The sequence below is a fragment of the Papio anubis genome, unplaced genomic scaffold (genome assembly GCF_008728515.1).
Source record: "Papio anubis isolate 15944 unplaced genomic scaffold, Panubis1.0 scaffold20, whole genome shotgun sequence".
NCBI lineage: Eukaryota > Metazoa > Chordata > Mammalia > Primates > Cercopithecidae > Papio > Papio anubis.
The window spans coordinates 529,378-543,739 of NW_022162022.1; the positions used below are offsets into that span (position 1 = coordinate 529,378).

The 14,362-nt window shown below is 40.0% G+C and overlaps 1 protein-coding gene across 1 annotated transcript in view; it reads left to right on the forward strand.

Annotated features, from left to right (window-relative positions):
• The window catches only part of LOC116272788 (fibrillin-1), a 236,939-nt gene that overhangs the window by 146,977 nt on the left and 75,600 nt on the right, over positions 1-14,362 (forward strand). Inside the window, exons 18-29 of the mRNA XM_031661595.1 lie at positions 1,222-1,347; positions 2,725-2,850; positions 3,362-3,481; positions 3,689-3,826; positions 4,690-4,740; positions 6,379-6,504; positions 8,638-8,865; positions 10,240-10,365; positions 10,492-10,620; positions 11,308-11,433; positions 11,545-11,670; positions 13,245-13,367. Of these exons, the coding sequence (XP_031517455.1) occupies positions 1,222-1,347; positions 2,725-2,850; positions 3,362-3,481; positions 3,689-3,826; positions 4,690-4,740; positions 6,379-6,504; positions 8,638-8,865; positions 10,240-10,365; positions 10,492-10,620; positions 11,308-11,433; positions 11,545-11,670; positions 13,245-13,367 (1,545 nt within the window). The remainder of the gene's footprint in view (positions 1-1,221; positions 1,348-2,724; positions 2,851-3,361; positions 3,482-3,688; positions 3,827-4,689; positions 4,741-6,378; positions 6,505-8,637; positions 8,866-10,239; positions 10,366-10,491; positions 10,621-11,307; positions 11,434-11,544; positions 11,671-13,244; positions 13,368-14,362) is intronic.

Consider the following 14,362-nt stretch of genomic DNA (forward strand, 5'->3'; position numbering starts at 1 on the left):
AGGATGATGGGCTGGTGGAACCATTCTCCATCTGCATTCTGAAGGATTCTTAACTGTTAAGTGCTCAGTATTATAAGACGGCAATAGGGAGCAGTGACAGCAGTTAACTGAGTTGGAAGAGAATGAAATATTTAGCTAGAGAAATATCGGTGCCATGCAAGGAATTAAAGTTAAAAGGGAGAATTGGAACAAGTATGAAAATAGGTGACAAAAAAGAGGAAGGGATTATTTTATTAATATAAAGCTACGCAGTTTGATTCAGGGAGATCTGAAAGAATGTGGACTGGCTGAATTGATTGTCAGTTCAATCAGCATGATTAGTTTCATCATTGTGTGTGAATGAAAATGTGGAGGGGATATTTAGAGGAGGAAAGACGAGAGGTAAGGAAACTTATAATGAATAAGGAGTTAATGGGAAATAAGTAAGTTGTGATAGGGACTTGGAAGAAAAAAAAAGTCAACCCTAATTTATAGACGAGTCAGGCACCAGGATTTGGGACTATCCATTCACTGATTGTCATTCTGCACCTGCCTTGACTCCTCAGTTGTGAGGGTGCAGAAGAGGGAGGGCCCCACCTCAGGTGGGCAGAGCGGCAGAGGCTTTTTCAGATCATGTGGTGTTGGAGCTGGCTTTTGACCTGTAAATAGGCCTGCTGCAGGCGTTCCTGACACAGAGCAAAGAGGGCATTATATGTTCACAGAAAAGTGTGAAGTTTGGGATAAGTAAACAAAAAATTTGTATTTTAGTTTAATCTTGAGGATATTGTTGAACCTATGAAAGTTTGAACCATGAGAATGATATAATCAGCTTGTTTTTAGGATGGTAAGAATGGTTGCAGTGTAGAGGGTAGATGGAAGAAAGAAGGGCTGGTGGTGGGAGACCAGTTGTAGGGACTTGGGACCTGCTGTTGATCCATTTTTCCATCTTGGTGCTTGGACTCGGAGAAGTCCAGGAGGTCTCCTTCGCCTTGATCAGGGATTGGTTATCTTGTAGTTCCAGCTGAGACGCCAAGTTCCTCTCAGGAACTTGTGAGAGAAAGATTTGACTCAGAGTATCTTACAGTGAGAAAAAGAGATCGAGTGTTCTCTTTCCAGTGAAATCGATTTTTTTCCTCTAGTAGGTCCTAAGGTCATTACATGTATTGTAGTGTTATATTTTTAACAATTCATTCAATGTTTATTTTACAATGTTAATTGATTTTGAACTTGTCTCTGGTGCAGATATAAATGAATGTGCACTAGATCCTGATATTTGCCCAAATGGAATCTGTGAAAACCTTCGTGGGACCTATAAATGTATATGCAATTCAGGATATGAAGTGGATTCGACCGGGAAGAACTGTGTTGGTAAGAAGTTTTACCTGTTTTCTGAAACATTTCCTGCATAATGCATTCCTTCTTTCATTGCTGGGAGAAAACTGCTTTTGAGTAGCTTAGAGGACTAGGCAGAAGGACACTTTATACAGAAGGACACTTTATACTTGGAATGTCAGCACAGCATATGCATGTCTTTAGTAACAAAAATTTACATGACTGAATCTTGACAATTTATGAATAATGATGTATCAGATTCATTCCTTGAAATGATTTGCTCCTTAAAATAAAGATGTATCAGATTTCATTCCTTCAAAGAGAAGCTCCTTAGATATGAGATACAGAGATTCTGAACCATTCTCACGTGACTACAAAGTCAACCTTATTTTTACTGAGAGAGAAGCAGCTCTTCTCCCAACCATTTATTAGACTTAATCAGAGAAAACACAGCTTATTTTCAGGAATACCCACTCTCTGTTAAGTTAAACCCTTAAAGTTGGGTTTTGCTTCAGACAGGCATATTATTCAGCTGAAAGCAAGCAGTTTTCCTGAGCTCCCTGAATCATGAATCTAAATTCTTCATGACAATCATAAATGCTACAGATTACTTTATAATCGTACCTGGAGACAGTTTGAATTATTATAAGGAAGAAACACCTATTCTGGAACTAACACATGTCAAAGATGGACCATACTTTTTAAGTATTTATTTAGTTCTTTAAATCAATAAGGTTAATCCTTTTAATTTGACAAAATGAATTAAATTATATAAATTTAATTATATAATGTAACTATATAAAGATAATGATTTCCAACAAATCCGTATTTTCTTCCTGCTAAAGAAATAAGTGAATTAAATAGTGTAATGACTTTAGGCTTTGTAGATACTCAGTTTAGATATTTAGTTTAAAACCAGGTCAGCCGGGCGCAGTGGCCCATGCCTATAATCCCAGCACTTTGGGAGGCCAAGGCAGGCGGATCACGAGCTCAGGAGATGGAGACCATCCTGGCGAACACGGTGAAACCTCATCTCTACTAAAAATACAAAAAAATTAGCTGGGCCTGGTGGCGGGCGCCTGTAGTCCCAGCTACTCAGGAGGCTGAGGCAGGAGAATGGTGTGAACCCAGGAGGTGGAGCTTGCAGTGAACCGAGATCGCGCCAGTGCACTCCAGCCTGGGTGACAGAGCGAGACTCTGTCTCAAAACATAAAATAAAATAAAATAAAACCAGGTCAAGCCTCTGTTTTCCTAAAATGAGATCGTTTAGGTAAAAGCTAATGATACAAGAATTTTGCCTTTTTACTTGAATCGATCATATCATTATTACTTTAAAGATCTAATGTAAAAGAGCAAAGAAGGTGCAGGCAAAGTCTGGACCCTTTGAAGTGTTCATTTTCATTGACTTTCCAGATATTAACGAATGTGTACTGAACAGTCTCCTTTGTGACAATGGACAATGTAGAAATACTCCTGGAAGTTTTGTCTGTACCTGCCCCAAAGGATTTATCTACAAACCTGACCTAAAAACATGTGAAGGTAAACCAGATCTTTGTTCTTATACTGTGCACTTTGCTATCTTTTGGAATGCCATCAGAAAACCGTAAGACTAAATTAGAGTCTCCTGTATTTTAGACAGTTATGCCAATTTAGTTGAAATACTGTGGTTCTAAATGGCACTAGTATGTACTTTGTAAGCCACTTATGGTATTTACTTGCAATTGGCATTTTAATTGCCATCATTTAATAGATAAAGAAAGTGTTATGTGTCTGCTATTTGAGCTGTTAATTCAGAAATCACGTACACATTTACTGCAGATATTCTGAATAAAAAGAAAGGTTCAGCCTAGTCCCATATTCTATACTATAGAGATGTACTAGTCTATACTATAGAGTTATTTTGGCATTCCATCTAGTGTAGGAAAAACTATTAGGCCAGCTTTACTATGTGGGATGAAGGATATGTAGTAGCAATTGAGGCCAAAGTTGAAGTACTCTTTTAGGCCCAAGACTAAATTTTAGCAGTAATGTAGACCTGTTTTTGTTTCAGACATTGATGAATGCGAATCAAGTCCTTGCATTAATGGAGTCTGCAAGAACAGCCCAGGCTCTTTTATTTGTGAATGTTCTTCTGAAAGTACTTTGGATCCAACAAAAACCATCTGCATAGGTATTTATCTTTCTGAGAATGATTTTTCTATGTTTATCAATGTTGTTATACTCAATATCAGCTTTTCCTGCAAAAGAGTTTAAGTATGGATGAACAACATTAAAAACTTCATTATTCTTTGTTTCAAATGCTATTTTTTCCTATGATTCCAAGGTGTATGTTTGAATTTTTATATTGATTCATTAAATATTATTCCCTCATCTGCAGAAACCATCAAGGGAACTTGCTGGCAGACTGTCATCGATGGGCGGTGTGAGATCAACATCAATGGAGCCACCTTAAAGTCCCAGTGCTGCTCCTCCCTCGGTGCTGCGTGGGGAAGCCCGTGCACCCTATGCCAAGTTGGTAAGAGAAACCCATGCTATGGTTCCTACACCACTCCACTGGTCTTTGCCTAAAAAGGGGAAGCCTAGTACTTCGTTTAGGCTCACATGAGAATTTTGAAAGATTTAATCCTGATGACCCCAACCATATTGCTGGATGGGAAATAAGAAGTGTCCATTTTTATGTGATTTTGTTAATTTATTATTTTCTATCTCCACATTGTAATGTGGTTAGTTAGTGTTGCTTCCCTGGAGCACCAGTGCCTACCGGCTCTCTTTGGAACCTTGTGGTTAGGGGTTCTGAGCTTTTTATAGGTACAGATTCTCTTTCAAAAAGCTAATTGATGTAAAGAAACCAGTATTCATGACTAAACTTCAGGAGGATTTCTGGTGAACGTTTAAATCTGTTGGGAATTTGAGGTTTGAGAACCTTGCTCATGGTTTTGCTGATTTACTGTTTAGATATATCAATGTATAAATTTATGTGAATGCTGGAGGGCATGAGATCTCCAAATTATAGACCGAGTTTTCCATATTCATGTTAAAGTAATTCTATAGTGTGATTCCTATTTTCAGGTGAACAGCAAGAGAGAAATCTACCTTCAGTTTCCCTCTTAGATATCACTTTAACATGATCTATAGGGTACTTCTGTGTCTTTTAGAATATCTTAGTGGAATTGAGCTTTATTTGAGGAGACATTTCATTGTTGTTCTTCCTCACCTATGCAATCTCAGAAACATTTTGTTATCTCATACTTATAGCAACACAATCTACTTCATGTTCCAGGTCATCTTTCATGTTTCTTATCCTATGTCAGAACTGCAAAGTCTGGATATTGTTATCTCAAATTAATTTTCTGTTTTGTTTTTCGCTTTTTATTACAGATCCCATATGTGGTAAAGGGTACTCAAGAATTAAAGGAACACAGTGTGAAGGTATTTCTGATTACTTATAAACCATACATTTTTGTGTGCATAATGAATGTTTGTATTAACTTGGACTGGATAAAGCTGTCATGTAACTTAACAGGGAGAAATATGCAGCAGAGAAAGAAAAAAAATGAGAACTACAAAATGGAACAGCTGTTAATTTCACAAGTGTATATATACTATTGCTAGTGTCAGACCGCTATGTCCGAAGGACAGGGTGGGTAGCTTAAAATGTTTTAGGTTGATCACAGTTTAGAGAGACTGCACTTTCACAATGCTGTCAGGAAGAGAAAAACAGGAAGTTTCTGATGAGTCTGTAAAATGTGTGTTTCTTTGGTTTGTCCTGGCATTTTTTGTTTGTTTGTTTCACAGTCATGGATGATTTAGAAGGACACATTCTGTTTTCTCTTTGTTGAAAGTCTGCACGGAGTTTCTTCAGTTTGCTGTGATTCTTTCTCGTGGAGTTTCAGATAGACATAGGTCATGGTGACTAACACAACCTGACATGACACAGCAGCTGAAAAATTTTAAAAACAGCAATTAGTCCCATATGTGGGATGAAATGAAGTTTTTTCCCTGTTAAAACAAAGAGGCACACTACAACCCCCACCCAAGGTCTTGCTTTCCAAATGATGACTGAATCCTTTGGCCTTTCTCTGGTCCAGACCCGCTGTTAATAACTTATCTGACCTCAGCAGCATATTTTGTTGTACAAGTGGCCAAAACAAAACAAAAAACCCAAAAAGGTAGATTCCACCCTCTCCCCATTGATCTCTCTTACAAGGAAAGATTCAGAATACTTTTCAACAGTCCTGGTGTGGAAAGTTATTTCTTCTAAATAGAGACACAGTGTATATGAGTTTCTTAGCTAATGTTCCCCCCGCCTTTTTTTTTTTTTTTTTTTTTTTTTTTTTTGGCATTGACAAGTAAGTGCCTTTCTTTTGATTAACTTGGTGGTGAATACTTTTCCAAATTAAGTACAGAGAACATATTGCTCTCCATTAAGCGAGCTGGGAAGGACTGATACATTTGAGAGAGATTGGATGAATGATGAATGAATGAACATGAGTATCTTTTCATTCTCCTCAGCCCAAGCTGAGACCAAAGCATGGACAGAACAGCCTGAGACCATGGCTGAGTTAGAATTGATTGTACATTGTCTGGTGATTTATCAGCACTTCTTAAAAGACACCCTTCATTGGCCCACATATTCCTTGGTGGGATATTTTTCTATGCTGACCTTCAAGCTGTTTCTTCTTTGCTAGTTGGAAAAATCAGGTTTTTGCTTCTCTACTCATTTCCGGACATCTGGTCTCATAAAGCAAATTATATTGCCAGGAACCTTACCTGAAATGTCCACAGCTACCAGAGCTATCTCCAAGAACTCACACCAGGTGCCTGTCTCTGCAACTCAAAAGTTACTCCCTGAAACCAGTGGGGAAACTCTTACATCTTTAGTAATAGGTGGGCTCATTCTGGTTGCTATTCAGGCACCCTAGAAATTCTACACGAACTATTTGTAGGCAAACTAGTTTTATCAACTTACTAGGTTCAAAATGGGGAATAATTATGACTCCATGAGTAGAATAAGGTAGAATGATATTATAAAGATATATTAACTTTATGCTTTTTTTTTCTTTTTAGATATAGATGAATGTGAAGTGTTCCCAGGAGTGTGCAAAAATGGCCTGTGTGTTAACACTAGGGGGTCATTCAAGTGTCAGTGCCCCAGTGGAATGACTTTGGATGCCACAGGAAGGATCTGTCTTGGTAAATACTGAGCTCATTATTTTTCTAATAATAATGTACTAAAGATTATTAAAAATGCAGTTAACAAGATATAGCTGAGCACTTAGCTTCAGGTACAGACACACACTCCAAAATTCAGCATGTCCACTAGGATCCATGGCCGCTCCGTTGACAGTCTTTCAAATAGTAAGGAGCAACTGTAGTTTTTGTTGATATGCAGCTATTCCTTAAATCACTAGCATCACAGTTACTTTTCCAGAACTCTTAAATCGGCCCCATATGCCATGAACTATCAAATACAAGCTGAGTGGTGGAGAAAAGAACAATATTTGCACGTATTTGGAAACTGTAGCCCATGTCTTCTAAGCATATCCTGACATTGGCCAAAAGGACAGGTCCTTGCAGAAACACCTGTGGATATCAGGAGTGAAGATGCCACTCCCCTGAAAAATGAACCTGAGAAAGCCCAGGGCAGGTATCACTGCTAGTCATAGTGGGATACTCTATGCCAACTGTTAGAGCCCAAGTGGGTTCCTCAAGCCAAATTGTCTCACCCCAACCCTAAGAATCCTTAATCCTTAGAACTCTTAAGTCCTAAGCCCCTATGGGCTCGTGATAGCAGCAAGTTTGAGATCCCACAGTCATGCATCTAAGGTCTGGCAGACTTATTCTGGTGTTACTACTATGGCTTCTGCCTCTGCCTAGAGTATATCCCTTGGATCACTGGTCTCTGAGTCCATGACTCTGGAAATGATGCTTACCTGTATTTCACATCTGAAACCACATTACTCTGAAGTGCATGCTCAGTGAAGACTACTGTAGGTAGTTTAAAAAGTGGTATGCAGTGAAGGATTTTGATCACTTACCAGTTAGAATGAACAAACCTTTAAATATTGAACTTTATAGTTTATAGTATAAAAAATAATATGGAATGGAAGCGGGAATTCAAAGCCAAAAGTATTTTTGTAATTAAGGATGTCAGTTAATGCTATTCTGAGTCTTAGTTTCTTTGTTTAGGAGGAATCGGTATTTAATGAGAATCTTCTTCTAGGTTCTTCATTTGAAAGATGCTTCAGTGTTTAATTTTGGGTTCATTTTAAAATAATTTATCTTAATATGGGCAGCCTGAATATAAAGCTGTCCAGAAGACTTCAAAAACTTTCTAACATTAGAGGAAACCCAGGGAGTTAGGTAAATTGTTAATGGCCCCATCGTGAAGGAGAAAGAGAAGGAGGATACATCTCACGTTTTCAGTTACACTTCATTACTTTCAGATGTATAATCTCATTTGGGCTTCACAGAACCTTAAGAGAGATGAGTGCAACATCCTATAACAGATGTGGAAATTCAGGTTTAGGATAATTTATTGAGGACAATCCACTGGGTTACAGAACAGGACCGAAATCCAGCTCTTCTGACCTCTGCTTGGCTAGGCTTTCTATTCTTCTTCATAACCCATGAATTTGGGTTTGGGGCTAGAGGTATCCCACATGTATCTTGAAGAATGTACCCATAAGCACGTGTTGAGGTGAAGGAAATATTTGAGAAGAAAAGTGAATGGCTTTTCTTTGCATTTTTCTCTTCAGTCTCAAGTAAGACAAGAAAGAAATATTTGAGAAGAGAAGTGAATGGCTTTTCTTTGCATTTTTCTCTTCAATCTCAAGTAAGACAGTCCTCTTTGCAGAGTTCACCATTCCGCCTTTCCAAAAATGAAGTGGGTCTGAGGAAAAGGTGATTGCACTAGGGCAAACATTCTCCAACAATAAAGAGTACAGCTGGCCTTTAGCTGTGGAGGACATGCCAAGATGGCGTGCATGCATCGGTGATAGGAATTTCTGTACAGGAGAAAACATTTCCTGAAAGAGCATCATGGGATCTCTCAGAATACCATTCCTTATGTAGAAAGGGAACTTTTCAGAAATAGGAAGTACAAACATGGGCTGACAAAGAGAGTCTTTATTAGGTGAGGATACCTACCCCAGAGCCTGGGTTTTTTTTTTTTTTTTTTTTTTTTTGAGGAATAAAATTAATTCCAGTCAATAAGTGTACAGCAAATTATTACGTATGCAGTACTTTGCCTAATAAGAGTGTTGGCAGTTTGGGGCAGTGGAAGCCGTGTAGCTCTGTTTAACCTCCCTTGGTTCCCTCTGACAGATATCCGCCTGGAAACCTGCTTCCTGAGGTATGAGGACGAGGAGTGCACCCTGCCTATTGCTGGCCGCCACCGCATGGATGCCTGCTGCTGCTCCGTTGGGGCAGCCTGGGGTACTGAGGAATGCGAGGAGTGTCCCATGAGAAATACTCCTGAGTACGAGGAGCTGTGTCCCAGAGGACCCGGATTTGCCACAAAAGAAATTACAAATGGAAAGCCTTTCTTCAAAGGTACAGTGTTATGTTTTCCATGGCCAATTGCCTTCCTTTTTAGACCAACAGGATGCATTTTCATGATCTCAGCACTCTATGTGATCATCCCAGCATGCACTTTTTGCTTTCTGAATTATGTAATTATTTTTGTTTAGAAAAGTATGAACTTTTTTTTTAACTGTTTGGTCCAGGAAGTCCTGGGGGTTAAAATTGTTCTGTATGGAGAGGTAGTTTCTACATGGCCCTCTTAAATGTCAGTTATGTAAATTCAAAGGAACTTTTAATTTGCTTCCAAAGGCTGTGGTAATTCATTGCTGAAGAAGGACTTGGTGTTCTGGAGATTTAATCTCCCAGTTCTGTCTCACATGTAGAAATGAACTTGCGTATTTCTTAAGTGTTTGGTCTTGTTTTGGAAAAAGGGCCCTGTAGTAGGAAACTCAGGTCACATGTTACATGTATGCAGAGTCTTCTAGTCTACAAGAAACTCTTTAAATTATATTAATGAGATCTTGAGCTGGACACGGTGGTTCATGCCTATAATCCCAGCACTTTGGGAGGCCAAGGTGGGCAGATTACTTGAGTCCAGGAGTTCAAGACCAGCCTGGGCAATATGGTGAAACCCCATGTCTACAAAAAAAAAAAAAAAAAAAAAAAAAGCTAGGCATGGTGGTGCACACCTGTAATCCCTGCTACTGAGGTGGCTGAGGCACAAGAATTGCTTGAATCCAGGAGGTAGTGGTGCAGTGAACCAAGTACACCACTGCACTCCAGCCTGGATGACAGAGCAGATCCTGTCTGAAAAAAAGAAAGAGAGAGAGAAAGAGAGAGAGAGAGAAAAGAAAGAAAGAAAGAAGACTTAAGATAACATTGAGAAAATATTTCTGAATTGTACAAATTATTCGCAAATAATTTAAATTATAAATTATATCTTTGAAATTTTTTTTTTTGGCCTATCCAAAAAAGCACCAAACAGTATTAAGTGAATATGTCATTCTGCTACACAGTCAATTGATAGCTGTAGGATAATATATTCTAATAATGTTCTATGTGCTTTAAATATAGATACTAGTGGTTTAGAACATATTATCTATTCATTCAGCAAGTAGTGGTTAAATATTCACTATGTATCAGGCAGTGTGCTGGGCCCTAGAAGTCTGAATAGACACATTCTTTGCTGCTTTAACAATGCTTTATAAAATGTAGAAATTTAAAAGGCTAGAAATGTTTACAAAGTCATATATCTCATGGATCATCACACATTCTTTGAAATGTGTATTGCCAAGACCTTAAATTAAGAACTTCCAACCTTCAGGATTTAAAATGGTGGGCACTGAGACCTCCTGACTGGTTGCTCATCAACTTATTTTGCCCCACATGTTCTTATTCTTGAAGATATCAATGAGTGCAAGATGATTCCCAGCCTCTGCACCCACGGCAAGTGCAGAAACACCATCGGCAGCTTTAAGTGCAGGTGTGACAGCGGCTTTGCTCTGGATTCGGAAGAAAGGAACTGCACAGGTCAGTGAATGAGCCTCAAGGGCCAGGAGGGGGGACGTCCTTTAAAACTCTTTATCTTTAACATATTGTCGCAAGAAGTAAGGCTGTCCTGGGACTCATTTGCTGCCACTTGCTGTTTTCGTGCAGACATTGACGAATGCCGCATATCTCCTGACCTCTGTGGCAGAGGCCAGTGTGTGAACACCCCTGGGGACTTCGAATGCAAGTGTGACGAAGGCTATGAAAGTGGATTCATGATGATGAAGAACTGCATGGGTAAGTTTGGAATCATTTGATCAACACAGAAAGAGAAGGATTCCATGAAGCTTTGATGGCTCATAGCCTATGTCCTAGGTTCTTCCTGCTGCCCCAGTGCACTGGGCTCCATACCAGTGAGTTAGGAATCAGTCTGCAACAGAGGGAGACTGAGGTAGAAAGAATGAGGGAATTCATGCTGTGGGTTTGTGGATGATGGTGGAGACCAGTTGTGGCTCCTTGAGAAGTGAGTTTAACACCTAGAATGGATACCCAGGGGGAAGAGAGGACAATTGAAACAGAAGCTGTAGTAGAGGTCCCTTTACAGGATGTCTGTCCAACACTTCTAGAATAGGCAATTGATAAGCTCGTTGCTTTAGGTCTGGTTTCCTAGAAACAAAGTTTGAAATGGAGATTCTTGCAAACGTGTTATTTCTTTCTGTGAGCAAGTTCTCTCAGAAGGTGCTTATCAGGAAGTGAGGAAAGCAGGGTAATGCAGGAGGAGAAAATAAACCAAGAGTTTGGCTGCATTTTGGCTTTAGTCTGATCCTGCAGGAAGCTCTGGTGCATGAATAGCACCAGAGAGTTGTCCCACCTTGAGACAAGGAGGTCAAGATGGACACCCAGCAACGGGCAGGGGAGGGGGTGCTCTGGTCTGGTAGAGGAGATGAGGCCTCCACCTTTCACGTGGTCATTTCCATTTCACAGATATCGATGAGTGTCAGAGAGATCCTCTCCTGTGCCGAGGTGGCGTTTGCCATAACACAGAGGGAAGTTACCGCTGTGAATGCCCGCCTGGCCATCAGCTGTCCCCCAACATCTCTGCGTGTATCGGTAAGGAGGGAGACTTTCACACCATTGACTTGAGGTCAGTTGTTTGAACGACATCGCTGCCGGAGTCGGAAGCTTATGTTTGGGTGTTTGTTCTTCTTATTTTCCCAACAGACATCAATGAGTGTGAGCTGAGTGCGCACCTGTGCCCCAATGGCCGCTGCGTGAACCTCATAGGGAAGTATCAGTGTACCTGCAACCCTGGCTACCATTCAACTCCCGATAGGCTATTTTGTGTTGGTAAGTTCTATATTTTATTTTATTTTATTTCATCTCTTCCTAAAACACTCAGTGTACTCTGAGTTTTGTTTTCATCACTACTTTTACTTATCTTTCTTGTTTCCCTGCAATATTCTTTTTATAGTGGCTCACGATCTTTGGATCTCATCTCCATTGTCTGTTTAAAGAGTCAGTTAAATGAAGGACATACGATGTTTTAGCTCTAATAAGCATAATTTGACCCATGCCGTTTGGATGGGGAACAGTGGTAGCATGTGCTTTGTCTACGCACACGCATACCAATGCACATTAACAAATGGTAACTGACCACCTGAAATAAACTAAACACGGTGAGTGCTGTGGAAAAGACAAAAAAGCTGAGGTGAAATCTCTGCCCTTAGGCGGTTTAGATCGGCTAAAAGATTTCAAAAAATAGCTATTGGAAAGAAGACCATGGAATGTTCATATCTTACACTGCAGTTGAGGCTATGCCTGGCACTCCTTAAAGATGGGTTTTTGTGGGACAAGAATTTTGCTTTGTGGTCAGCCCTCTGTAGGTTTAGTCGTGCTGTGAAGAGTGGCACAGACAGTCCTGTGGCTTTATTGTGCCCCGAGTCAAAGTGAAACTTTGTAGAAACTGCCAGTTTTTGCCTGGTTTGGGGTGTACACCATGTGGAACTGCCAAGTCTCACATGGTTTCCACCCAAAACCATAAATCAGCCCAAATTTTTCTGAAACATGGCCCAGGACAACTCAGAACTTCAACTCAGGTTATTGAAAAGGATTGGAACCTCAGCCAATCAAACTGAATTTCAAGTTTATAAGTGAATCTGTGACTAAGAGAATTTCATCCACGTGCCTATTATCATAACTGAGATGTGTTCTCCTAGCACCCAATACTTCTCCTGCATTGCAAATGGCACATCATGCATGGTGCAATTAATTGTTCATCTGTCTCCTGGCTGCAGTGTAATCATTTTGAAGGCATGGATTGTGTCTGTCCCATTCATTATTAGATTCTCATCTCTAAGGCATGGATTGTGTCTGTCCCATTCATTATTAGATTCTCATCTCTAGCACATAGTAGGTATGTCATTAATGTTTGTTGAAGGAATCAAACAGTGACTGCCAGTTGCCTTAAAAAGTGCTTTTCCCCCTTTTTTTGACCTATGCCTGGAAACTTTAAAAATGTGCCATGCCCATAAACACAGAGGGAGGTGTGTTAACCCATTTTTGTGATACTAGAACAGAATACCTGAAACTGGGTAATTTATAATGAACAGAAATTATTAGTTCACAGTTCTGGAGGGTGGGAAATCCAATATCAAGATGCCAGGATTCTGCATGGTCCTTCTTCCTACATTATCCCATGGCAGAGAGCATGAGGGTGAAAGAGAGCAAGAGGGGGCTGAACTTGCTCTTTTATTATAGCACTGATCCCACCATGAGGGTAGAGCCCTCATAGGATGATTGCCTCTTTTAAAGGTCCTGCCTCTTCAATAGTGTTACAATGGCAATTAAATTTCGACGTGAGTATTGGAGGGGACAGACATCCAAACCATACCAGAAGGTGATTTTATTTTCCTTTCTCTTAGACATTGATGAATGCAGCATAATGAATGGTGGTTGTGAAACCTTCTGCACAAACTCTGAAGGCAGCTATGAATGTAGCTGTCAGCCGGGATTTGCACTAATGCCTGACCAGAGATCATGCACCGGTGAGTAGGTTCTAGTCTCAAGTTGAATCTGTCAGTAGGTTCCTAAGTAAAGTAGTTTAGGGCCCAGGCTTTGGAGTCAAGCAGGCTTGAGTTCAAACCCTTGTTTGTCATATATTTTAACTGTATCCTTGATCAAGATACCTAGTATTAGAATCCTCATCTATAAAACGGAGTTCAAATTGCCTGCATAAAATAGTATTTACAGAGCTTACCATAGTACCTGGCACATAATAAGTGGAATATAAAATACATTTTCCTTCATTGACCAGACTTTTGATGTTTTGGCCTAATTCAGTGCAACTCCAGGTTTATTCCTTGAACCATCAGCAACAGCATCACCTGAGAACTTGTTAAAAAATGTAAAATCTCAGGCCCCATTCCAGATCTACTGTATCACAAACTACTGGGGTAGATCTCAGTAATTTGTGTTTCGCAAGCTCTCCAAATGATTTGGATGCATGCTAAAGTTTGAGAACCAGTGGTCTAATTTACACTTCCTTTTGTATCACCCTGGCTGCGAGAGCTATGAGCCAGGTAGAGGTGAGAAACAAAGTGGGTAATAACATAGGCTTTGATTTTGGCTTGGCCTAAGAAGAGAATTTGGATTTAGGAGCCAAAATTATTTTACTGACCTAGAAAAATGTCCCTTAAAAATCTAGATATAAATTTGGCTATAAAAGTTGTTGAAAATAAGGCCAGGCACAGTGGCTCACATCTGTAATCCCAGTACTTTGGGAGGCTGAGGCAGGCAGATCACCTGAGGTTGGGAGTTCAAGACCAGCCTGACCAACATGGTGAAACCCCATTTCTACTAAAAATGCAAAACTAGTTGGATGTGGTGGCACATGCCTGTAATCCCAGCCACTCGGGAGGCTGAGGCAGGAGAATCACTTGAACCCGGGAGGCGGAGGTTGCAGTGAGCCAAGATCACGCCATTGCACTCCAGCCTGGTAACAGAGTGAGACTCCATCTCAAAAAAAAAAAAAAAAATTGTT